Genomic DNA, 26,412 nt, shown 5'->3' with positions numbered 1-26,412 from the left:
TTGGTCCCTGTCTGTTTACCTGTGTACGGTATCGCTTTCAATACACAGTGCTCTACATCCACAGTGCTCTGAATACACAGTGCTCTGAATACACAGTGCTCTACATCCACAGTGCTCTGAATACACAGTGCTCTACATCCACAGTGCTCTGAATCCACAGTGCTCTGAATACACAGTGCTCTACATCCACAGTGCTCTGAATACACAGTGCTCTACATCCACAGTGCTCTGAATCCACAGTGCTCTGAATCCACAGTGCTCTACATCCACAGTGCTCTGAATCCACAGTGCTCTAAATCCACAGTGCTCTGAATACACAGTGCTCTGAATCCACAGTGCTCTGTGCTCTGAATCCACAGTGCTCTGAATCCACAGTGCTCTGAATACACAGTGCTCCGAATCGTTTGTGCTGTGCTCTGATGTCTACTTTAGTTGGTTTAGTTTGTTCTGTGAAAAGTTATCTGTAGTTATCTTTATCTGCAGTTCCCAGACCTGTTGTAGAAAAGATAGACAATTTAGGGGTGCTATTTAGCTATTTATTTTTTCAAATACCCAGTCCTTCTTCCAGCATCATCTCGTGTTATAAGGTACAGTCAGTCCCTTCTAGTCATACATGGAATTTGCAGACGCCCCCTTGGAAAGCAGCAGGTACTTCCTGAGTTTTAGGTTTTTTTTTTTTTTGGAAGGCACGTACAGTATATTGAGATAGAAATAAACACTTTATAGATGCTACATTGATTAGTGTATGCAATTAGTTTTAGAAACGATAACCCATTGTTCTAGAGCACGCTCCGTTCCACATTTGAATACTGTATTAGGGGCTCCTTGTGTTTTCTGGTTCCTAGATTACTCTGGGAGGCCCAATCAATGCTGTAGTTTACTTAAACATTGCGTGCATGTGAACAAAGGAACCGTGACAGCTTCAGATTGGTCCTGCAGGTCACGTTGCTAGCAATGCCTTTTTGTCTCTTTTTAAAGTTATTTCATCACTGCCGATGATCCCCGCCAACAAAAGCATTCTGTCCAGGGTTGGGGACCGGACGACACTACCCTGCACCTTCACGCCAAAGAGCAGCAATGGACTTATAGTGACTTGGACTAAAAAGCCCGGACAAACAGTCTACTTTTTCGCTGAAGGCAAAGAGGATGCTGGGAAGCAGGATGAGCGTTACAAGGACCGGACCTTTGTGTATGAAAGCCGGTTCAAAGAGGGCGATTTCACTCTATTTCTGGAGGATTCGAGAGTCTCAGATGAAGGGGACTATGAATGTTTCGTTCGCTTCAAGCCTGCTGATTTTGAAAACAGCAGTTTAGAACTGTATGTTGCAGGTGAGGTTTTTCTTTTTGAAGGTATAATAATAACCACACCTTACTGCTTCGCTGTAGGCTTAAACTGCGCCACAGTGTTCAGGAGAATCACTGCCTAGCAGTTCAGGGGCGTAGGCTACAATCATTTCTAAAGCTGTGATAGACAGAGAGATATTGAGTGATCTACAAAACAACACTGTATAATTATATATTATATATATATATATATATATATATATATATATATATATATTAAACAAATAACAAATGTAATCAAGTGGTTATAACTCGATTATCTCTATAAGCTATATATATATATATATATATATATATATATATATTATATATATATATATATATATATATAGATATATAATATAATTTCAGTTGCTATGGAAAGTACAACAGTATATGGCAGGAGTCATGTTTTTTAAACTGGGCTGAAGTGCTTTTCTGTAAGCCAATTAACTTTAATAAAACAGAATAATTCTATCTTTGCTCTTCCAGCAAACTACACCCAGCCAGTAGCGTCCTGTCTCCAGTCAGACAGCACCGGCAGTGCCCAGGAGGCGAGCGCTGTGACCCTGAGCTGCCAGACCGAGCGTGGCTACCCCGAAGCCCAGCTGGTATGGACCTTCAGCAATGGAACCCAAGTCCACAGTGCTGCCCAACACAGTGCGAATGACAGCGAGGGGCTCATCAGCATCCAGAGCCAGCTGGTCATTGCCAGAGCTCTCAGTGAGAATGTCACGTGTGAAATCCACAACAGCAGACTGAGCCACAGCCTCTTCACTTCTGTCACCTGCAGCCTGCCAAGCTCAGGTACTCTCACTACTCCCGCCTGGTGGCCATGCGGTGAACAACACTGCCTTCGTTTAGCACAGTGTTCATCTTCAGGGGTTGCTCTTTGGGTGTCTCCAAGAGGCTAGATCAGCCAAGGAAATGTTTTTATATTATTACAAAACTTCAGCCACTACAATAAAGACAATAGGAAACGTGTCTATACAGCACTGGCATGTACGTTTGTAAAGACACTTTGAATGATCTATGTGTAGCTATGGTAACTATATGTAACTATGGTGACTAATTAGAACTGAAGAGCAACTTCCAAACTCAGACAGAAGCACCTTAAAACATACTTATCAAAATTAAAAATAAAATAATACTTTAGGAAGAGCAGTTAAGAACGATTGCAAATAAAGGAGAGTTATTTATTACAGTAGCTGGTGTGCTTCTGAAAAACAAGCAGTCAGAGAGCTGAGTGTAGTTCTGTAAATACTGTACAATAAAAGGGGTTTCTGTCGTTGTTTTTCCTTGTCTGTGCAGCAGGCAGTTTCCAGAATGAGGAACGGAAACGACCAGGTCTCCTGGCCGCCGTGCTGTGTTTCGTGTCAAGCCTCCTCCTGTCACTCATTGTGAAGAAAGCCTCCTGCCGCTGACACAGTGTTATACCTTTCACTGACAGCATGTGATGTATAATAGCCGTCCTAACCCATGGAACTGTGTTTCAACACCAGCCAACGACATTCAGACAGGAAGCTGGAGTTCCAGTGTCCAGTAGCATTTACTTTGATTAATGACCCAGGACAAAAAAACAGTACCGACCCACTATAAAACAATAGGACTAAACGCCCAGCTTAAACATCCTGTTTACATTTCTCTACATGTTTCTCTCACACCAGATCTGTCTAATAAATCAATCATTCCTACCATTGAAACCAATGCCTGTGCAGTTTTGCATCACCTGCAATTTTAGGATTTTTCTTTTTAAACAATATCTAGTTAGGAACTATTCATTTACACCAACATGCAATTCTTTTGTGTCTCTGTACTGCATTTTTTCACCTAGCCCACCTCACACTGTACCTGATCAGGAAACAGGCTTTGGTGGCAGTCCAGTTTGTTTGCACACATGCGTTACGCACACCATCCCATTAATGTCACCACTCAATACATTCAATTCAGTATTACTGGAAAACACCTTGTAACAAATATGTATATCAATGTGTGTTTATATAATCCGAAAGAAAAAGGGAATGTAGGTACACAAATGAATGATAAAAAAAAATCTATTATAGCAGGATGCTTTGGACTACGAGAGAGAGAGAGAGAGAGAGAGAGAGAGAGAGAGAGAGAGAGAGAGAGAGAGAGAGAATTTCAAAACAGCAAACAGCTCTATGTCCTTATTTTAATAATTAGCTACAATGTTTTGGCTTTTGCAGTATATACCGTGTTGATAGAGAACTGAACTGTGTTAAAAATTACAATAGGGGACGCTGTTAAGTTGAAACGAACAGAACATGGTAACGTCTGCATGTTATTTTTGGAAATTCTACACTATAGTGCAAGTAGATGAACATGGTTTATGGCAATACCACACAGCTCACACTAAACTGTCAGGAGAAGTACAGGAAATAAGAAAGAGACACAGTGCTGTTCTGTATAATAATCACAGAATACTGCTTACATAATCTCATTTCCTGGGTTTTGAAGCATTTTGAAATACTCGCACAAATACAGCCTAGAGTGGAACTATGACTAAATGTTTTGAATTTCCTAGAATTTTAGGATTGAGACCAAAACATGTTTTGAAACTATATGAACATAATTTAGGTCTTTTATTTAATTAAACAAACTACAAAATGATATAGCTAACGGTCTACCGGAAACTTTAACAGTATTTCATGCTAGATTTCAATTTTTCAAGTATATGGGAAACTACAAAGCGGTGTCTAATTTGACTTTATAAAGCGACGTGAGTTAATTCTATCAGGTGATGCAAAAACATCTGGCCATACCTGTACTATTGACAGGCAGCTGCAATATCAGCATCTGTTCCATTTTGTTGATTATACATTGTGCTGTAGATTAATAAAAAAAAAAAAAACTACAACAGCATTACAGTGTGTGTGGGTGAGTGATGGGACATTGTTGGGAGATGACCAGTCAGGGAGGGCTGTCTGATGGATTTTTGGACTGTCTGTGTTAAATTCCTGCACACTTTCTCACCCTGCAATGTTATTCTGTACTCTCTGTTCTGGGAAGTTATTATATTCCAGTTTTGGGTGTCAGGATTCAGGGATGGGCAGGGGTACATTATCATATGAGAGGAGCCCATTCAGCTCGTCGATACTCTTCTGATTCTTTGGGTGTCAGGATTCGGGGATGGGCAGGGGTACATTAACATATGAGAGGAGCCCATTCAGCTCGTCGATACTCTTCTGATTCTTAGTAGCTGGCTGATCCCAGAGATATGTCAAACCTGCTCTTAAAGGACTCCAATGCTCCTGGTGTCTATGCTGGGTTAAAAATATTGATTCAGATTCACTTTGTCAACTCCTTTTAAGATTTTAAACTTCAATTTCCCCTATTAATCTTAAAATAAGTCCAATTCAGTTCCTTCAAGATAAAATTAATTCAGTCCCCTCAAGATAAGTTAAGATGAATTCAGTTCCTTCAGCCTTCATAGCTCTTCCCTCTAAACCCTGAGATTAGTCTGGTTGCTTTTGTTGGCCTCTCTCACAGTGTGCTTTTGTTATTGTGGGGATCTGAATTGTATCACAATTGCAGTGTCATGGTATCAGCGCAGCTTGCTTCTATATTAGGAAAACTGTACAATAGAAATGGCAAATCCAGAAAGTTGCCTGGAAGCTAGGCCTTTGTTCTTCTTTCTTTAGCCTTTGTTAATAACAGAAATACCATTTCAGAAGTGCAATTCCACATATAAGACATTTGATCTTTACAACGGTTAAAAAATCTGACATATGAAGAAGTTGCACGTTTCTTCATTCATTTGTGAGTAAAAATAAAGTTGGTTGCAAAGCTACAGTGGAGGTTCTTTTAATATGATAGATAAAATGAGGAACTCCGTCCCTCCAAGCACGGAAAAGACACTCTTTAGCAAACAGTGCATTATTTGGATTATTGCACGCTTCTTCCCATGTCATCACTTTTTCCTTAAACCCAATCAGAAGAAAACAAGTTATACAAACCTCTTTATCAGCTCTGCCCAGATCCCCCTAAAGGGGCTAGCTTTTATGACCCCCTCTTAAGCCAACTGTATTTTCAAAGCAAAACCTGTTTATATCTTACTTATTTGGGAAGATGTTTATCAATAGGTTTGTGGCTCTGATACAAAACAGTGGTCTCCCCAAAGGGCAAACATCGTTTATGTTAGGGTTGGGCATCGAGGTAGGACTTGTTTTTACAAGATTGTCCTGTTCGTCAGTCTTTTGTTCTAAAGACAAGAGCCAAGATACAATCAGCTTCCCAGGTTCTAACCAGAATTCAGAAGACTAAAAGATTATTAGTCTCCTTAGAAATTTAACCAGAACCTATGCTTAATTTGTGAGTTGTATTTGAAAACCTAACAATTTATCTGTAAATAAAATGTTCCAGCAACCAAGTGAATGACCAGCTGAGTTCTGGCAGCCCCTTGTGAGTCTGCACATTCTCCACCCACCTACAAGGTCACTAGATAGGGGGAGGGAGGAGAGGGGAGGGGTCTCCAGGATTGTATAAGAGGAGAGAGAGAGGGAGAGGGGGGCTGTAAACAAGTTCTGCTCTCAGTGTCAGTGTCTGTTCTTCTCTTCACTCTCATTCTCGGAGGCCTTCGCTTCAACCTCACGATGTGGAGAGGGGTTTTATTAGCCTGCCTGCTTCTACACACAGCAAAGGCAGAGGAGAGCTCCAAAGGACCGTAAGAGTATACTGTCTGTCTGTCTGTCTGTCTGTAATAGTAGTAGTTAAGAATCTCTGACCTTGAGGATATATATATATATATATATATATATATATATATATATATATATTATATATATATATATATATATATATATATATATATATATATATATATAAATAAAGTAGGCTATAGCTATACATAGATATTAATATTGCTATACTGATATTAAATCATTGGGTTTCTTCTTAAGAAAAGTGGACCTTAGGGCTAGTTGTTCATTTTAATTTGTTTGTTTTAAAAAAACTTTTGACTGCTTGTAAACAGAAAAGGTGCCTGTTGTTTAAAAATCTGAATCTAATCCAACCATGCAAATGCTTGCTCTTGAGTTTAAGAACCAAAGTGCTTCATAAACTTGGTACAAGTCCTTCACTGTGACTGCTGCCTCTCCCTTATAAAGGGATACTACAGTATAAGCATGGCAGAGTCTAATAAAGCACAGTGAAAGCATGGTAAGCATAGGTAAGCATTGTAAACTACAACAGGGTATGGTAAAGCATATTAATAACCATGGCAGACCAGGGTAAACTCTGGTACATGCAGAGTATAACCATGGGAAAAGCACAGTTAAACTGAGACAATACTGTGAGAACTCTTAGAAGGGTTACTGTAGTTGCACTTTGAAGGTATACCTTGCTGTAAGGGCTTACAATTCACAAGGTCCGTCACATTCTATCCTGTCTGCCTTTTACTAGTCAATTGTGGGAATGAAATTCTTTCTGTATGATCGCATTTCTCAGTATTTTATATGGCTTTAAAATATATGGAAACATTATTATTTTTACATGCTTGAATGGGTGAAATTTGGGCCCATTCAAGCAAGGGCTTTGTGTATACAATACACCAGAAATGAAGGGGTGACAGCTGTCCCGTGTCTCCTGCAGGATATACCTGGTCACGGTTCCCGCTCAAATTTTCGGAGGCACCACAGAGACATTCTGCGCCCAGCTCCTCCACCCCAATGAGAGCCTCACTTTCACTGTCACCATGGAGACCAATGCTGACAACGTGACTCTCCTGGAAGAGAAGGTGAAGGACAGTGAGTTCTACCGATGTGTCCCCTTTCAGGTGAGAATGACAGAGAGCACCCCATGGGATTAGACAGGGAACACTCAGAGTATCCTCTGAGCTCTTCTGCACAGGGCCACATGCACCGTTCAGTTGGGAAAAGGTCTAAAATATACACTGGAGCACCAAACAAAGTGGAGAATTGTGTTGCCTTATGAGGAAGGGAAACTCCTATTCCATAGCAGTTTGCCCATCCAGGTTTTACTAGAAGCTTGATTAACCACGGTGTATAGTTACCAAGCACAGATGTGTCCTATTAAAACATAGCAAAACCAGGAAAGGTTAAATGAAACCTACCAAACACAGTCTGTAACCTGCTAATTCCTGCTCTTATTAACGAAGCCTGTGTCGCTGGGAAGGTGTCGCTGCTTCTTCATAACTTAAGGCAAGGCTCTGTAAATGGAATGACTTCAGCATGGTTTCAGTGGCCGTGGTATCACATGTTTTTCTCTTTCTCCAGGTTCCAGTGTTCCCTGAAGAAACCATTGTGTATCTCCGAGCTGAAGTGAAAGGAAAAACAGTCCATTTGGAGAAAACACAAAAAGTCCTGATTAGTTCAACTAATCCCCTGACGTTTATACAGACAGACAAACCCATCTATAAACCTGGCCAGACAGGTACCAATCTATCTATCTATCTATCTATCTATCTATCTATCTATCTATCTATCTATCTATCTATCTATCTATCTATCTATCTATCTACCTAACCCATACTGTCCTGGTGCAATAACATATGCGTTTAGAACTTTGTGTGGCTTTTTGAAGCGACAGGGAGATGAACTTACTAAATACACAATGTAATACAAACGTACGTTTTTTTTTAGCTGATTGATCTCAGAACCCCTGTGGTGTTGTAGAGTTCTCTTCGACTTTGACTCTGTTTCTAGTGTAGTGTTTCAGTTTCGCCTTGTATTTTCATCTACAACAGAGACCGTGCGGCTGTAGGCTTTTCTATGTGTTGTTTGTTGTATACGGTATCATTGCAGGACCCTTTATGAGCTGTGGTGCTGGTCCTAGCAAAGCACTACAGTGTAGTTTCAGAACACAGAAACACTGTGCAACTTTTTGGCCAGGTATATGAACTTTGCTTGAATGAGAAAACCATCACAAATGGGACCCTGTCCAAGCCTGCATTGATTTCAGCCTCCCTCACACTCAGCCACGCATTTATCAAGGCTAACGGATGGGCCTCCATGCTGCTATTTAATTGTTGTATTTTTTTATTATTTTTATTCTTTGTTTGTGTTGCTTGTATGGAGATGCAGCAAACAGAAATGCAATCACATTCTGCACAGGCGAGCGGCCATGCTCTAAACTCCTTTCCCTTTCCTTTTTAGTTAAATTTCGAATTGTCACGCTGGACACACATTTTGTCCCTATCAATGAAAAGGTAAGAGATACATTTCTTTAACTGTGGGAATGGGACCCCACAATCTGTGAAAGAAGCCAACAGTAATTGACAGTAAAAAAATAGCTTTTTGGCCAGTGGGAGAGGGTTCAGAATACTGTAGAGAAGTCCAGAGCTCATGGTCAAAGAAAAGATAGGCTTTATTTGATCAGATGAGAAAACAAACAGCAGCCCTCAGCACATGAGAAAATGTATTGACTCATAATGACAATGTGAGAGGCTCCAGAGCGGGGGTGGAGGAAGAGGGGTCAGCAGTCTGTTTGTTATTAAATAAACTGGGTCACATAGTGAGCAACTAACACTGCTTTCTGTGTTTGTTTGTTTGTTTTTACAGTACAAAACTGTGGAACTGCAGGTAAGGCCATCCGAGCACTTAACAGTGTCAAAGATTCCTTCACAGTGCAGTACTATAACACTGTCTCCATTGAAACAGCCATAGCTATAAAACCCTCAGTCGTGCTCATCTAGAAATACTAAAGGAGATTCAAGGGCAAACGTTTCAACTAGAAGTCATTAAAGACATTGAAGAAGACGAGTCGTATGGTTGCTCCTTGACTTTGTGATGTTTCTTTTCAAAGTTCTGTATGTCTGTGTCTACATGTCTCAATATAAAGTGGACTGGTCTTCATGTATTCTCAGGTTCCCTATTGTGTTATTGCTAATTTACCATGCTTTACTTCAGAGCAACTGTTAACAGCTAGCTTACTTTCAAAACATGCACACATGTATATGGTTAATTATGATATTTTTTATATAAATGTGCAGGTACTACCTTATCAAGTACTGAGTGGACAGGAACCGGTGTCTAGATGTCCTCTAACATACCCAGATGAGAACTTAGCTAAAATGCAAATTATTTTACAGCCATGGTTGAAGCAAAGCGGACTATGCGACAAATGTATATGAGATATACAGATCACAAGGAACAGCCATTTTCATTCATGATACTGAAAAGATTAATAATAACATTCTCGCTTAAAATCTAAACTCTTATAGTTCATCTTCATTAAAAAAAACAAAAACAAAAAAAAAAAAAAACATTTCTGATTACCCAGAAACATTGCCCTCTCACGGACGTTTTTGCAGTTTAGATGCAGTAAAACAGAGATTTAGTTGTGGTATGCAGACAATTACTGCAGTAATGTTTAACAAACAAGTTTGTATCTTTTTAAACCTTTTTTATAGCTAATAAATAATGCTAGTAAGCCAGTTATTAATGGTAAATGTCAAGTGGAAACTCTTACTTGGGATTCTCAGTCCTGGTACCTTGAAATCAAACTACGTGGTCAGTTTGGATAAACAAACGACATAAAGAGTCCATTGACAGCATAGAGACAGACAGGCAGGGCAATCCAGAGGAAGCTGGCTTTACCTCATGAACACAAACCAAAACTCCACATGCTGCTTGTATTCACTGTGTTTGATTCTAGTTTCACAGATTCAGTACTTGGAGACAAAAGTCTACTGTTTTGTGCTAATGGAGGACATTCATGGTACTCCAATTAGATAACTTGCTTACTAAATGTCTTAGTGTCCTAGAAATATCATTGTCCACTCCCCATTTTCCAGGAGGTTAGAGTATTGCCTATTTTACCCTAATCAAACTCCCCTTTTCACTAAATATGTTACTATCTCTGAACAGACCATCACCTCTTCAATAACAAGCATGATTTATATAAAAGCAAGATATTGCACCACAAACCCATTCAATGTAAAACGAAACCAAAACAAGATCAAATCTGTATGACGTTGAGCATCATTCCCAAATGAAACTCTCTTTTCCCACCTAACCCAGGACCCCGCGACTAATCGCATCGCTCAGTGGCTGGACAGGACGTCCGTCAGCGGGATTCTGGACTTGTCACACCCCCTCAGTTCCGAAGCCCCTCAAGGAACATACACACTGCGCGCAGAGACAGACAGTGGCAATCACATTAGCCAGTCTTTTAACATCAAGGAGTACGGTGAGGAAGACTGTTTTGGTGTGTGTAAAGAAAATCACTTGCTGGAATGTTCTGTACCTTTTCAATAACATTGTTATTTCTTCATTCAGTCCTACCCAAGTATGAGGTGAAGGTTCATCTCCCCAAATCAATCACTATCTTGGACACAGAGGTCACAGTCAAGATCTGTGCAAAGTAGGTTATTTTATGATTTTAATTATAAACCATGAAGCCACACTCGGCCAGTGAAATGCAAGACTATCAACTGCCGAAATCCTAAAGACATTTCTAATGCTGAAACAAACAGCATTTAAACCAGCAAGCTCCTAATCACATGACTCGGCCCCACTCTGAGCGGTAGTGCCTTTACTGGGTGTGTCTCTTGGGCATGTGCAAGTAAAAGAGTTTCAATCCGTGTTTATGTCTGGTTCCAGGTACACCTATGGGAAGCCTGTCTTGGGGAAGGTAACAGGAACATTTTGCCGGCCAAGTTGGAGGATGTACTACTGGCATCGAAGGCCTGATAATGTGGAGAACAACGACATCTGCCATATGTTTATCGCTCAGGTACGCTAGCAGATCACTCCCAAATACCATCAGATTTTGATCATTAAAATAGGGCCATGTCTTCTGTATCAACGTTATTTAAGTGAACGGGAGTCGACAAATATGTAAATCCAGAAGAGTGCTGTTTAATTATTTCCAGGAGAGTGCTGTATCGATGAGTGGAACTGCATTAGCACACACTCACTAACAAACCCAGACATGCAGCATTGTACCCGGGTCTTGTTAATGTGCATTGCTAGGTGTTTGGTGACCGCCTCTATCAAACACTCTCTCAACATGATTAAGGTAGTCCGTATTGTTATTGGGAACTAGTTAGTAATGCATTTCTGACTATTTGTTTATTTTATGTCTTATTTTCGTGTTGTTGACCAGACTGACAAGACTGGCTGTGTGACCAAAGTTATTGATCTGAAAGACTTTGCATTGAATGCGACTGGCTACTCTGATAGCTTTAATGTGGAGTGTGATCTGGAAGAAGAAGGAACAGGTACAACCTTCTCTTTATATCTTGCTTGTCTGTTTGAATCCATTATCCTATGATATCCTTCATTTATTTATACCCATGGAAATTGGGAAACAAAGGTGGCTATATTTGTTTTTGTCAGCCGAAGGTTTTCCTTGGCTGCCATGCATCATGTTTCAGCAGCAGAACCAATTTAATAGAGTGACCTTTCTGAAGAGCAAACTAGCTTCATTTGAATAGATCAGTGGGCTTGCTCCTGATGGAGTGCTCTCTTAACTTCAGTTGTAGTGTGGTCTCCTCACAGCTCTGATGAACTGGTGCTTGTGGAACAATGTCTACTGAGAAGCTAGGCTTGGACCAATCATCATAAAAAGAAAGCAATGTATTAAAACATAGGGGAAAAAAGGCATAGGTCAGCATGGTAAAGCCCAGAGAGGTATGGAAAAGCAGATTAAAAGCAAAGCAAGCAAGGGTAAGCTATAGTTAATGCACAGTGTAACCATGGCAAAAGCATGGGAAATCTGCAAAAATACAGCGCAGAAACACAGTGGTAACTTTTATAAGGGATTGATGTTAAAGTTTAAAGGTGTGGAGCCTTGACTGTAGCCATGGGCAGATTTGTTAAGGCAAGGAGGAAGTTTGGATTGATAACGGGCCAGTGGGCTGCTCACATTTTGAAGTATATCTAAACAGTGTGTTTTGTTTTGCTAGGTGTTCAACTGAGTGGCTCCAGTTCCTGTAGATTCACCTCTAACATTAATGAAGTCAGTTTCGAGGGGGCACAGAATGCCTTTAAAAAGGGCATCCCCTTTAAGGCAAAGGTGAGCTATTGTGTATTTTCTATGTTAACAACAGGATGGTGAGCAGTGAAGAACACAAACCGTCTTTTTAAAAGTACATTGCATCAAGTCAGAAGATATATTTTCGACAGACCCTGAATTAGTGCCATTTTCACTTGAATAGGCCCTAATTTTCATTTCAAAGGCAAAGATGCATTTTAATTGGGAATAGTTACATTTGAATGGTAGCCAGTGAGAAACTACTGCCTGGAAGTTAAATGAGGGTAATAATGAGGGTCATATAGCAACCCTGTATGTTTTCGATTGAATCTACCCTTCAATTTTTCATGGCTCTGCCTTGGGGTTCATGATCCAGTCTTGAGTAGGGGTGAGAATTTAACTAGCCCCCGCCTCAGTGTCTCTCCCTTCCCCAGATCAAGATGACGGGACCTGACTCTTCCCCCCTCCCAGACGAGAAGGTTCATCTCATCATCCGATGGGACAACCACACCGAGATCATGAACTTCACCACGGACAGCAGGGGCCTGGTCCCCATCTCACTGGACACCTCATCCTGGGACACCCAGTCTGTCAGGCTTGAGGTCAGGACCTTTCTATCTCTCCCTGCTCTCTGAGCTTATTGTACCACATTTCCCCATCTAAAAATACTGAGGGCATGTCAAGATATTTCAAGATTAAACATGCATTAAAGCAGGACTAATAGCATTGTCACATTCACAGCTGATCATTTTCTCTAGAGTTATTATGAGTTATTAAATATTTAAATGCTCACCTGTATGTAAAACCATAAATGATACATTTTAGAATGTTTAGTTTCTTATGCCCTCCTTTTAAAGACTTTCTGTTTTCACCATCAATGAATTATCAAAAAAAATAAACATTAATACATGTAAAAATACAGCAGACACCTGAAATATCTCCTTCTTGTACTAGACTGAGCGATGTTTAGCAGAAATATTTGTAATCTTTGATGCAACTGGTGTCTTTTTAGTTGAAGGCATTTTAAAGGAGCAGTGCAGCTCTATGCAGTGTGTTCAATCATTCACTGGAAGCAAACTGAACCAGCTGCAGAGTTCCTAAGCAGTGTAACAGGGTGTGCGTCAATAAGGCAAACATTTGCTGTGTTTGTTTTTAAGTGATAAGAATATGTTTATTTACACTATTCTTTCAGAAATGGGATTTTTCACAGGGAACTTTATATTTCCCGGCAATGGGTACGTTTCACAGATATCGTGAAATCGGTGATAATTATAGCCAAATAAGACTAAATACACACAGTGTAGATATACTTCAAAATGTGATACTAGACCCTGAATTACAAAGCTCCCTTGAGCAACTATCCCTTTATTTGGGGCCACTGTCCCCTAGTAAAGGACCTGGAGTCAGCTATTTGATAAAGTAGTTTAAATGAGATGCATGATGATGTTCTTTCCTTCTCTAGGCACGCTACTCTCTGCTGGATAATGTTTATGATTATCAGTCGGTTCGTCCCACATATGGCACGGCCTTTCTGTTCCTCAATCCCTTTTACTCCAAGAGCAAGAGTTTCCTGAAGATCCAGGAGAATGAGGGCAAGCTTCAGTGTGGAGAGGAAGCACCAATAAGCATCAGTTACATCATCCGGGGGGAGGAGCTGGGAAAGGGGGTGGAGTTTATGGATTTCTATTATCTGGTGAGTAGGTGGGATTCTTTCAGCTACATTTTAATTTGATTTCAGCCTACAGCATCAAATCACTCACTTGTGGTGGAATGCATTTGCTCTTCATTGAAACAGCTTAATGTCAAACTTGCACGGTAACAGCAACAGGATAATGTGCTCTTCATGCAAAGGACTGCCCGGGCGCGTTACAATCCAATGTTAGGTTAGCAACAAGCTTGTGGTTAAAATCCATTCCAGCTATGAAAAAGCAAATACAGTAGAACTTCGGAATTACAATGACCTTGAGAATGGAGGTCATTCGTAAGAGTGAAATGTCCATAACGCTGAATATGAGTTTTCAAAGGTTTTAATAAAATTGTACACCTGCTATCTGTAGCCTTAATCTGGCAAATAATAAAAGGATAGAGCACAGCAATGCAATACTCGCATTGCTATGATTCCAGCGTGTTTAAAACAGTACTGTATATCAACGGCTATCTTTAAGCTACCTTTGAAATTGAAAACCTGGGTTAACATAGTGCTTGTTTTTAAACAAAATGCATTCATTCAGCCTCCTTTGATTTGAAATTGCCAAATACAATCCTCAGTCTGTCTCAGCTTTCTAGATACATTTGTTGCTACAGTGATTTGCCTGCTCATGACATGAGCGCTGCTTGTAGGAGTGCCTATCTGGCTGCATGGCACGCACGGTTGAGTGTTTGTACTCTTCCGGTTGAACGTGGGGTATTCGGTGGATGAGTCAGTTCATAACTGTGAGGTTCTACTGTACGTCTTCAATCTAGATTCCCTGATAGCAATTGGAATTAAACTCCATAGGCAGGGGAGTAACATCCGAAAGGCCTGCGAACATGAGCTAACAGCTCAGCATCATTCCTAGGTAACATGGGCCTCACTATACGTGTGTGTTTGTGTTTCCCAGGTTTTAGCTAAAGGAAGCATTGCTCGGAATGGGCGTGTTGAGGTCCCGATGAAGGCAGGACGAGGTAAGATTCCAGGCAGATTCCACTGGTACTGCACTGTGACTATGTAGGGAGTAAAGGATTGAACAATATAAAACATGGAAACCAAATGGACCACATTGATCCCCAGGGTACAAAGAACCATGCTGTTATAATATTCTATCAAACTGTGAGAGTCTGAAGTGGTGGACTTCCATGTCCCAAGATCAGAATCCATAACTCCAAAACATAGAATGCTTATGTAAACTATTAGAAGATTTGAATATTTGTATTGTATTGTATTGATCTACAATATTTCTGCTCACTTTCTACGCTCTTAACCTACCATTAACATTAACATTAATTACTTGGCAATTGTGTTTACCAGACCTCCAGCAGGTAAAGGTGAATCTGCTAAATAATTTCACACAGTCTCATTCTTTTACCATGCCTTTCCTCCACCCTTCTTCACAGTGTCAGAGGGAGAGTTCTCCTTCAAGCTGCCAGTGTCGTCAGACTTGGCCCCTTATGCTCAGGTCCTTGTCTACGCTGTGTTCCCGAATGGGGAGATTGTTGCGGACAGCTTTGATTTCCAGGTCGACAAGTGTTTTAAGAACAAGGTAATCAGACTTGAAATGCTGTCTGATCCAGAGGTGCCTTTCTATAGACTTTGCCGAACCTCATAAGTACCTGTTTGTTGATCAGTTGATGTTTGAGACTCAGGTAGATCTCAGGTTTTCTACTGTATTGACTGCATCTCTGTGTTTGTGGTGCAGGTAGACCTGTAGTTCTCTACAGTATTGATTGTGTCTGTGTGTTTGTGGTGCAGATAGACCTGTAGTTCTCTACAGTATTGATTGTGTCTGTGTGTTTGGAGTGCAGATAGACCTGTAGTTCTCTACAGTTCTGACTCTGTCTGTGTGTTTGTGGTGCAGGTAGATCTCAAGTTCTCAGCTCCTCAGGAGCTCCCTGGAGAGGACACCACTGTTCACCTGCGTGCTGATCCTGGGTCCCTGTGTGCTCTCCGGGCGGTCGATCAAAGCGTCATACTGATGGAGCCTGATAAGGAACTGACTGTAGACACTGTGAGTAATGTTGCTCGCCTCTCTGGTTTATCACAGACATTCTACAATTCAAGTTCATTGTTCTATTGCAATCAGGTTTATTATTCATCTAATTTCATGTTGATCTTTTTATTAGTAGTTAAACCCATAATATAAGATGATCTGATGTTTGTTTGTCCTTCACTTTCTCCTCTCAGGTATACAACCTGCTCCCTGTTCAAAAGCAATATGGATATTCATACAGAGTGGAGGACTATGAACCCTACCCTTGCCTACCATCTCCATTTCACACACTGGACAAGCGCTCCATAATGCCTTACTACCGGAGGAGATCGCATAATGATGTATACGGGATCTTTAAGGTAGGAATCATCTATACATTGGTGGAGCTCCCGCTGTCTTCACGTAGCATAGATAGAATTAAGAGGTTCCATTGCCATTCTTGACTTGTTTAAAGGTAGCTTGTTTGAGTGAATGTTCTGTTACTGTTGTGCCATCACAGGGTGTGCAGAATAATCATTGCCCATATTCTTTTTGAAGAAGTATGTATAATGTGTTGTCTTGAAGAAGTACCCATCACTGACAATTCACTAGCAGACTGCGTGTTTTAGAAGCCGACTGGAAGATTATTTATCTGTGCACTGGAATGTGTTATTGTATTTTTATCTTCATTTGCAGGGTCTGGGTCTGAAGATTCTGTCTAACTCTGATGTGAAGAAGCCAACTGAGTGTCATGAATTCAATAAACCTATGCTACTGTCTAGATTCAGTTCACCGGGTGAGGCTGTGCCAGTGCAGGTGTTAGAGAATTCTGGTGAGCCAATTAACACAAAATAAGTCTGCAAAATAGCCCTACACCCAAAAACAAACCAATGTATAAGTCTTCTGGTTAAGCTGCAAGAGCCTATTTGAGTCAGCTAAGTGGCTTAATGAAAATAAAACTCAATTTATACAAAGTTATAATTTCCTCTATTTCAGGCAGTTCTTAGTGTCGATTCACTTCTGTCTGTGTCTAGTGATTATGATATAAGGGGTAAAGGGTTAGGGTTAGGGGGTAAAGTTTCACTGCTGTGACCGTGTTTCTTTGTGTCTTTTCAAGTAAGCAATCCAGAAGTCGTGTTCGGTCAAGCAAGCCCAGACATTGCTTTGAAGGAGCCTGAGACTGTCCGGAAGTACTTCCCTGAGACATGGATCTGGGAGCTGGTTCCAGTTGGGTAAGTGTTGATTGAACTCCACTATCTTAACTCTGGGGCCAACAGGGCAAGTGAATCTGCCATCCACGATGTGGATTAAAGTAGCCAATTGTGCCAAATTGTGCTGCTTCTTTCAGCAGTGAAATTGCATGAAGGCCTCCAGAAATGAAAAGCAGCAGGTCTAATACGAGTTGTTCGTTTCTCTCTCTCTCTCTCTCTCTCTCAGGGAGTCTGGCTCAGTGGAGATTACACACACAGTCCCGGACACCATCACAGAGTGGAAGGCAGGGGCGTTCTGCACATCTCCTCTGGGATTTGGTATGTCGCCCCCAACTGGGCTCACAGCATTCCAGCCCTTCTTCGTGGAGCTCACTCTACCCTACTCCGTCATCAGAGGGGAACAGTTTGAACTGAAGGCCACTGTCTTCAACTACCTGTCCCAGTGTATCATGGTGAGCTGCTCACATACACAGTGGCGCACGACTGCCAACAAACCTGAAATGAAATGAAAAACAATTACTCTAATGAGAATCTAGTGCTCTTGTGGGTGTTGTAAATGAAAGTGATTATCAAATCATTCATTTGGATGAAAAGCCCATCTCTTTGCCAAGCCTTCCCTCTCTCTTATCCGCTGTGTTGCTCTCTGCCTCCCCCTGCAGGTGAAGGTCAGCCATGCAGAGTCTTCCCAGTTTCAGATGACGCCCTGTGAAGGGTGTGAGTACACGACCTGCCTGTGTGCCGACGAAGCCCGGACGTTTCGCTGGGCTTTCATCCCCTCGGCTCTGGGTAAGGGGCCGCTTCTTATTCACAAGAACTTCAATGCTTCAGTGTGACCCCGCAACATTTTTGGTAACACTTTACATTGTGTGTCTAATTACTATTTATTTACATAGTAGTTGCTTAGTAAATAAGTTTGTGCTTACACATAATTACAATGTTATTATGCATCGTTACAATTTACTTTTTTTTTTTGCACAAAATAACCCTAACCCTAACCTAACCCTAATTCTAACCCTACCTCTAATCCTAACCAGAACCCTTTTCTGATTCAATTGTGTACTTACATATATCATGCAAAATGACTTAGCCATTCAGTACATTGTAACTGTGCATACCAACCTAAGAAGCTTCTTCTGCGCCCCCAGGTGAGGTGAATGTGACAGTCAGCGCTCAGGCTCTTCAGACAGACACTCTGTGTGGCAATGAAGTGGTGGCTGTCCCTGAGAGAGGCCGCATTGACACGGTCATCCGCAAACTACTGGTGGAGGTGAGGGAGCAGGCTGTCTGTCTGCGTCTTTCTGCTTCAGTCGGATAAGCTCTTGATTTTATACAGATATTTTAAATATTTCAAATACTAAGTGCGTATTACGCTGTTCTTAGTGCCCTCTGTGTGTGTGCACTCTAGTTTTGCTTTGTGTTGTCTGTAGTGACAGAGACAGAATGCAGTCAGATTATTAATTGCAATTGTGAGCCACAGCTCCAGCATTTTCCACGTGATGTTTACTAGTCATTTCCAATCAGATTGCTTCGTCTCAGTCCAGGCGGTTTCATTAGGAATGTGTGCCCTCATCATAGCATGGCCACTGTGTAAACTGTTGTAAGTGGGTGTTTCTAAATGCCACCACTATCTCTTTGGGAGTTGAACTGTTCTGTGAATCGCCACTCAAGTAGTTTTCTGTTTCTTGCATTGGAAGGCTGAAGGAATAGAACAGACTGTTACCCAGAATGCACTGATGTGTCCAGGAGGTGAGCCACTCTCTGTTTGTCAAGTTTCCAAGGTCACTGTAATCCAGGTCTTAGGTCTATAGGATCAGTTTCACCTGAAAATGGAATTTAATTTTGTCTGGTCGGGTTCTGACCCGTTTTAACTGACTTTTTAACTGTATGTGTAGAGATGGGAGGTCTTGTAAATATTCCTACATTTAAAATTGTATTTACTCTATAAGTTACAAAGAGACGTTAGAAGAGTCAAATGAAACACATTTGAAAAGATGAAACTGTTCAACAAACTGTTAACCAGTTATGAATTAAGTTAAGTAATCTAAATCCTATAGTATTAATTTGTTACCAGAAATTCCATGTACCTTCATTTACATTCCATGCAAAGCCTATTTTTGTTAAGTAAAGAGTTTTGTGAAAAGGACCCATAATAGCCCCATGTAAGATATATAACATAACCCAAAGCCCTCATCATACCAAAGGAAGTGACTGATAAAGGCAGATGAGGTCTGTTTGATTGTAGTTCTGGATGGACTTCTTCTTACCGTTCACTGTGTGAGCTTGTTCTCCTTTGCCTGTGCTTCTCAGGGAGTGCTGTGAAGGAGCAGATGTCCTTGACGCTGCCAGAAGTGACCGTGAATGGATCAGCTAAGGCTTCCTTGTCGGTTCTCGGTAAAAAACAAAAACAAAACTCAAAACCTTCACCCCAGAAAAGTGCAATGAGAGGGGTTGGGGGCAGGGTTGCGGTTGGGGTTGGGGTTGGAGTTGGGGGCATGGGCAGGGGCGGGGGTGGGTGAAGCAACAACATGCTCGTATTGAAGATGGAACACTGTTGGTTATTTGAGGGTCTGGGTGTCACAGTGGGGACATTGTGGGTTCAAACTCTGGTAGACAGCAGTGTAATCCCTCTCTGCTGTCCTCTGTAGGGGACCTGCTGGGCCGGGCCATGCAGAATCTGGACCGGCTCCTTGCCATGCCCTTCGGCTGCGGAGAACAGAACATGGTGCTCTTCGCTCCCAACATCTACATACTGAAATACCTGCAGGGGACCAGGCAGCTGACTGAGGAGATCAAAGCCAAAGCTACAAGATTCCTGGAGAGTGGTGAGCATGGGGAGAGAGAGGGAGAGAGGCTGAAGAGCAGCTCAATGAATAGATCAGAGACCAGAGCAGTGAGGGAGAGCAGTGAGGGAGAGCAGTGAGGGAGAGCAGTGAGGAACCGAAGGGATCCAAGCCAGGGCCAGTTTTCTGGAGAGCAGTAACAGAGTTGAGGTGGAGAGACAGAAGGAGAGTGGTGAGAGAGATGATTGACGAGAGGGCAATGCTACACAACTAAAATAAATGACTGAATTTTAACTTTTCTGCTCTTACCGTCTTACCGTGATTTCTAAACCCTCCCCCTCCCACCAGGTTACCAGCGGGAACTGAACTACAAACATGAAGATGGCTCCTACAGTGCCTTTGGGAAGAGCGATGACTCTGGAAACACCTGGTAAGTGTTTGTCTGTTTCTATATGTTAGTCACTGCCCTCTGTACAGTAATCACTACACACTTCTTCCCTTTGCTTTTGAGGTGCTGAACAGCTGCAAGACTGTTTATAGAAAATAATAAAAACACACTCTATTCTACAGTAATACAATAAGAATAAATACTGCTGCATTTAATTGGTTTACTGGACTGTGTTTTCTCTCTCCATTCCTCTAGGTTGACAGCCTTTGTCTTGAAGTCGTTTGGCGGGGCGCTGCCCTTCATTTACATTGACCCCAGACATATCAAGGACGCACAGGACTGGTTGGGCCGCCACCAGGAAAAGAATGGCTGTTTCATGAGCGTTGGAAAACTCTTCAACAACAACATGAAGGTAGGGAGAAATAAGGAGAGAGGGATGAGGGAGAGGAAGGAAGGACAGAAATAATACCTTGCCTTGCTCAGTGTCTTTACTGCTTCCTTTTGAAAGCATGGTGGTTGCATTACTTTCAATGGAAACAGCAATGCTTCATCATGCAGCAATCTGTTTCCAGTATTTTGTATTCAGCATTGAAAATACGTTTAACGTTTTAATAGGAACAGAATGGCTGGGCAACCCAAAGACATCCCCTTCACAAGCATACTGTACAGGTTATGTGGCCATGATAAGTCATGGAATAACCAGAGGACTCCATGCACGGTCAAGCTGTATGTTCTTTAAGAATGCTGCATGGAATAAGTGGTGGCAGTAATAGGCTACTGTCTGGAGTCTTGTGTTCTTTCAGTTTTGTGTCGCTCTTGAGTATCATCAATGTTGTGCGGGAAGTTATCCAGTCACTTCTCATCATACGTGGCACAGAAGTGAACACCAGATTCAATGCAGGAACCTCAATCCCTCAGTGAAGCTCTTCTCAAACACAAAGAGAAGCCAGGCCGTCTGAGTGTGGGTGTGTTTGTGTGTTTCAGGGGGGAGTCGGGGACGAAGTGTCGCTGACAGCCTACATCACTGCCGCCCTGCTAGAGGTGGAGACCCCTCTCACTGTGAGTATGAGAATAGGGCGGGCGGAGCCCAGTCTGCTAAGAGGAGTTATGGCATTGGGTTTTCAAAGGTAGCAAGGTTTCCTTTGACATCTGGAGAGTGCAAGTGAAGGGGATTGTGATTGGCTGTTATCTGTACCCAATCCCAGGACCCCGTGTTAAACAGCAGTCTGGCTTGTCTGAGGTCTGCGGCCGACAATATAAGCAACACGTACACCACAGCACTTCTGTCCTACACCTTCAGCCTGGCAGGAGACCAGGAGATGAGATCAAAACTGCTCACTGAGCTGGAAGAGCAAGCACACAAGACAGGTATCGAGAAGAAGAGCTTCTATCACAAATTTTCTCTCTCTCTCTCTCTCTCTCTCTCTCTCTCTCTCACTCTCTCTCCCTCCCCAGAAATGCCCTGGGTTAGTTCTACTCGGAAGACATCAACAATAAGCAAAAGGATTGTTCTAAACACTCCAAACATATCCAATAGCATTCCAATACTGAACCAAACAGTTAAACTCTACAAGAGATGTTTGAAAACCCAAATAGATCATTAAAAGAATCCTCTTACAACCATGCTAGGCGTACCAAGACATTCATTAATCCTGTCAGCAGTGTTACAGTGTCGTGCCTCTGTGTTCCAATTCAGATGGCTCCCTGCACTGGTCACGCTCCAAACCCGATTCTAGCAGGAGCGACTCTCTGGAAGTGGAGATGACGGCCTACGTGCTGATGTCTGTTCTCTCTGCACCCCAGCCGTCTGCCTCCGATCTCAGCTATGCTTCCCGGATTGTCAAGTGGCTGGCTTACCAGCAGAACCCTTACGGAGGATTCTCATCTACGCAGGTGAGAGCTCCGCTATACAGACAAATATCTGATTTGTGAAAAATGTTCTAATTCCAAGTTTGTTTTTCCAAAGTTAATTTATTCACAGTCCCCAATTAGCTCTAGCCTACAATATATCTTCCACAATGTAGACACCCCACTTCTCTAATGCCACATGTAGATGCTCCTCTACTGTCACCTTCAGATCTTGGAACCTGAACTCTCAAACCCGTAGAGCTTAATAAGCAGCTTCCTGAGTCAAGCTGGTCCTCCATATGAGTCATTACAGTCCCACCCCCTTTCAACAGCCCCCCATGACACAGCCCCCTGCTCACGGGACTACGATCCCCCTTGTGTAGTCAGGTTAGGGATCCCACCGCTGACACCACATGTAAGTGCTTTATTACAGGGGATCTAGGTCTTTCTCATTCTCACGTTGACTCTCCCCCTCTCTCCTCAGGACACAGTGGTGGCTCTGTGCTTGAGCACAGTCACAGTACTATACTTCCTCTCTCACTCCCCTCTCTCTCACATTGACTGTCTCCCCCTCTCTCTCCAGGACACAGTGGTGGCTCTGCAGGCCCTGGCTCGCTACAGTGCCCTGGTCTTCTCCCCAGAGGGCTCCAGCACTCTCACAGTGCGTTCTAAAAGGGGCTTCATGAGACAGTTTCACCTGGACCAGAGCAACAGGCTGCTCTACCAGGAGGAGCCACTGCAGGAAGTCCCTGGGGAATACAGCGTGGAGGCAGAGGGCAAGAACTGCGTCTTCGTGCAGGTCAGTGTCATCTGCCAATAGACCTGCCAGAAACACTGAGGAGTGTTTCAGTGCTGTCAGCACTATGGAGTATCTTAGTGCTGATAGTGACATAGCTTGTGTTCTGCCGTCACTTAAAGGGCTACACAACAATATAACGTATACAGTATTCAAGTACCTATTAGTCTTTCTAAATACAAACTGGAATGTCAGGATGTGGAAGAATCTAGTAGTATTATATATTAGCTACAGGAAAGGCAGAGGCAATCACTATGCATGGGGAATGGAGTTCGTATACCCTGGGCTCCAGTAAACCCTGGAGAGAGCTGCCCAGCCCGTGTCATTCATTCCACTCTCTCCTCTTCCGTTTCTCAGTTGGCACTGCGGTACAACATCCCTCCCCCTCCCGGGTTCTCCACCTTCAGCATCTCCGCGGAAGCGAGGGGGCTCTGCAATGTCACTGACAAGAAGACCCTGAAAGTGCTCTTCACAGTCAGGTGCGCAGGTTTGAAACCCTTAAACATGCCGTCATTGTAGAGCTTGTTCATTTTGGAAAGTAGCAGACAGCAGCTGATTCCCTAGCCTTTCTCTTCTGCAGGCCTGGGTTTAACGCTGGCTTCATGCCAGTGAAACACATGTGGTGGTGTCAGTTTGTGACCGGTTAGCCACAGTAATACAAACAATAAAGTACAATATGCCTTTATCGGCAGTCTCTCATATTAGTTAGCACAGGGTTCTGTATTAAATGTTTTCCACTAGAACCTAATCCTCAACCTGTTTTAACACATCACAAATTCACTGGATTTGAATTTGTGTTGAAGTTACAAAACTCAAACCCAGGATCGCAATGAAACGCCTCTTAGAAATTATTAACATTGTTCTGATAACCTCGAGAAAGAATTCTAGACAAAATGTTCATCACTGACTTTATTACATTTCTAAATTCTTTATTTCTAGTTTTGAAACATGAACGGATTGTTTTAATTTTTCTTCTGAAAAAATTACTGCATTTTATCTTATTTTTTTCTAAATTCCCCGCTCGTCTCTCTTCCTCTTCGTGTTTAGTTACAATGGGAAAAGAGAGGAAACCAACATGGTGATCGTGAATGTGAAACTGCTGTCTGGATTCAGCCCTGATAAGCGCTCTCTGGAGAATGTAAGGAACTCGCCACATATAAACTGGGTCAGACAAAGACACCTGAGGGGTGATCATCTTACATCACACATTCAAGGGAAAAGCATGATACAACTGCAAAGATACTCTGCAAAAGTACTGTGGTGAACCTTTATAAGGCTCCTAATCGAGAGTCAAGGTCATTTAGCGAAAGGATAACTTCTTTACCTGTTTCATTTGATGATGCTGCTTCAATGAGTAAGATTGTGAAGCCCTGATAGCTTAGTGGCCTCTATCTTAGGGTATGATTTCTCTCCTACAATGTAAAGGCAGTCAGCTATATAAAGAATTGATGAGCAAACTGTCTTGTGCTTAAATGCAGTGGACTAACCTGCATTTAAATAAAGGTTGAGGTCTCTACAGAGCTAAAAATCATCTGGGCTTTTTTGGACCTAAGCCAAAACAGGCATGTTTATTTCCTAATGTCATCTGTCTTATCCCATGGGCCTGTTCTCCCTGCAGCTTCAAAGAGCTCCCTTTGTGAAGCGTGTCGACACTGAGGACGGGCACGTCATCGTCTATATTGATGGGGTAAGATCAACACCTGAGTCAGAGCCACTGTAGCTGGGTTAGGAGAAAGCCCACATGCAAGCGTATGTCTGTCTGGCTGGAGGGAGGTTGAGCCTGTAGCTGCTGCACCACTAGCAAAGGCTTTGGCAACATATTGCAGGAAACACAACAAAGAATCATTAAACACATTAACATGAGCCCTGACTCCCTCACAACACTTTGTGGACCCTTTGATTTCAGCTTTTAATGGATATTTAAAAACATATATACCCCTGCTCCCCTACAGCTGAGACGATTGCTACCCATGAATTACTCCTTCAACATCATTGAGGATGTTAACGTGAGGAACCTGAAACCAGCTGTGGTCAAGATCTACGACTACTACCAGACAAGTAAGGGGGAGCTCCATCTCTGCTGGGCTTTGTGTTTTTAGGCTAAGGTCTGGCAACAGCAATTTCCTCAACACTGTCCTCTAGTTCACTTGAAGAGGCTTCTTATTTTCAACTAGCAAACAAAACTGCCGGTTGCAGCGATCCGTTTGTGGGGAAGTGTGTGTCTCAGGCTGGTCTTTTTACCAATTGTGGAGTGACTTGAACCTTTCTGGGTCAGCCTCACTCAAGTAAATGAACACGGGACAGCATGAACGCTGGAGGAGTGTCCTCCATTTCCATTAGCTCTGTACTGGGACACAGAAGGGTCTTTTTTACTCAGTGCTTTCCTTTGTATTTCAGGTGAACATGCTGAATCTGAGTACAGCTCCCCCTGCCATGAACGTGAGTGTTACAACTAGAGCAATTGCAACAGCTTGCTTTAGGCATTTTATTAGCAAGACCATTAAATAATGGCACTCAGATATTGAATCCAGTTTTTGTTTGTAGTTTCTGAAACTGTAATCATGAGGTAAATAATGAACCCATTACTCTACACCAGCGCTTGTAGTTTCTAGGCTGTTCTGTCTTATGTCTCTTTTTTGCATTTCAGCTGAGGAAGTCAATAAAGTCTAACAGACCAGCTGACCAACACGGACCATTCCCCAAAATCAGCTTCCTGTAATTCCTGCTGTAATTGCTGTATGTTCAGAAAAAGAAGCTTTTAAAGTCAAATAAATTTGCAGAAATTGCATTTGTATAAATGAAGTCTGGTCTGTTGTTTTTTGTTGTTGAGTCTATTCAACGCGTTTGGTATTGAATTGTAGTTTCCTTTGGTATTTCTAAATATAGAAACATCTACAGTATATTTGAGATTTGTATCCCTGTCACTATAGAAACAGGATGTTGCTTTTTCCGCATCACAGTTGTATTGATTCAAGTGGGTTCTGTTTTGTAAAGTTCTATTTCACATTGTATTGTTTAATTTGGGTAAAATGCATGAGAAGTATGCCTACAATAACTCTCCCCTCCTCCACGTTCATTACAGAGAGCACTGGGAATACTTTTTTGGACTCGTATCGCTACATTTTCATCAGTTAGTTTTATGCTATAGAATGAAAAGATACACACAGTAGTGCAGTGCAATTTTTTTTTTTTTTATTTTTTTTTTTTTTTTTTATTGCTAAGCAGACTGTGTTTCGTGTAAAACTAATTCTATTTACAAAACCTTCACAAAATACGAAATATTTTAAGATGGAAGGAAACTTTGATCGAAATGTCGACTTTTACAGAGGAATTTCAAAAAGACAAAACCTCAGCAAATTATATTCATTACTGCCCTAATACACTGTTATTCAAGTGTAAATATTTTCCTTATACAAGCAGAGCATTAAGAACGTGGCTCGCGTCC

The 26,412-nt window shown here is 42.0% G+C and overlaps 2 protein-coding genes across 2 annotated transcripts; both read left to right on the top strand.

Annotated features, from left to right (window-relative positions):
* The first annotated feature begins 881 nt into the window (after positions 1-881).
* On the top strand, positions 882-3,026 carry LOC121304032 (CD276 antigen-like). The gene is made up of 3 exons (XM_041234981.1): positions 882-1,329; positions 1,816-2,130; positions 2,635-3,026. Exons 1-3 carry the CDS (start codon positions 996-998, stop codon positions 2,745-2,747), a joined length of 762 nt encoding a protein of 253 aa, XP_041090915.1. The 5' UTR covers positions 882-995; the 3' UTR covers positions 2,748-3,026.
* A 2,822-nt stretch (positions 3,027-5,848) lies between these two features.
* On the top strand, positions 5,849-25,769 carry LOC121303991 (alpha-2-macroglobulin-like protein 1). The gene is made up of 36 exons (XM_041234902.1): positions 5,849-6,007; positions 6,934-7,117; positions 7,578-7,734; positions 8,457-8,509; positions 8,862-8,882; positions 10,323-10,491; positions 10,581-10,665; positions 10,905-11,037; positions 11,410-11,524; positions 12,212-12,321; positions 12,714-12,881; positions 13,742-13,972; positions 14,880-14,943; positions 15,373-15,518; positions 15,834-15,983; positions 16,160-16,324; positions 16,641-16,776; positions 17,062-17,176; positions 17,382-17,607; positions 17,815-17,941; positions 18,301-18,422; positions 18,850-18,901; positions 19,463-19,546; positions 19,801-19,977; positions 20,284-20,365; positions 20,579-20,735; positions 21,308-21,382; positions 21,529-21,691; positions 22,020-22,216; positions 22,755-22,970; positions 23,325-23,446; positions 24,015-24,105; positions 24,586-24,654; positions 24,920-25,025; positions 25,365-25,406; positions 25,615-25,769. The coding sequence occupies exons 1-36, from the start codon at positions 5,937-5,939 to the stop codon at positions 25,635-25,637; spliced, it is 4,404 nt and encodes a 1,467-aa protein (XP_041090836.1). The 5' UTR covers positions 5,849-5,936; the 3' UTR covers positions 25,638-25,769.
* The last annotated feature ends 643 nt before the right edge of the window (positions 25,770-26,412 follow it).

The sequence above is a fragment of the Polyodon spathula genome, chromosome 36 (assembly GCF_017654505.1).
Source record: "Polyodon spathula isolate WHYD16114869_AA chromosome 36, ASM1765450v1, whole genome shotgun sequence".
Taxonomy (NCBI): domain Eukaryota; kingdom Metazoa; phylum Chordata; class Actinopteri; order Acipenseriformes; family Polyodontidae; genus Polyodon; species Polyodon spathula.
This window is presented reverse-complemented; position numbering and strand designations above follow the sequence as displayed.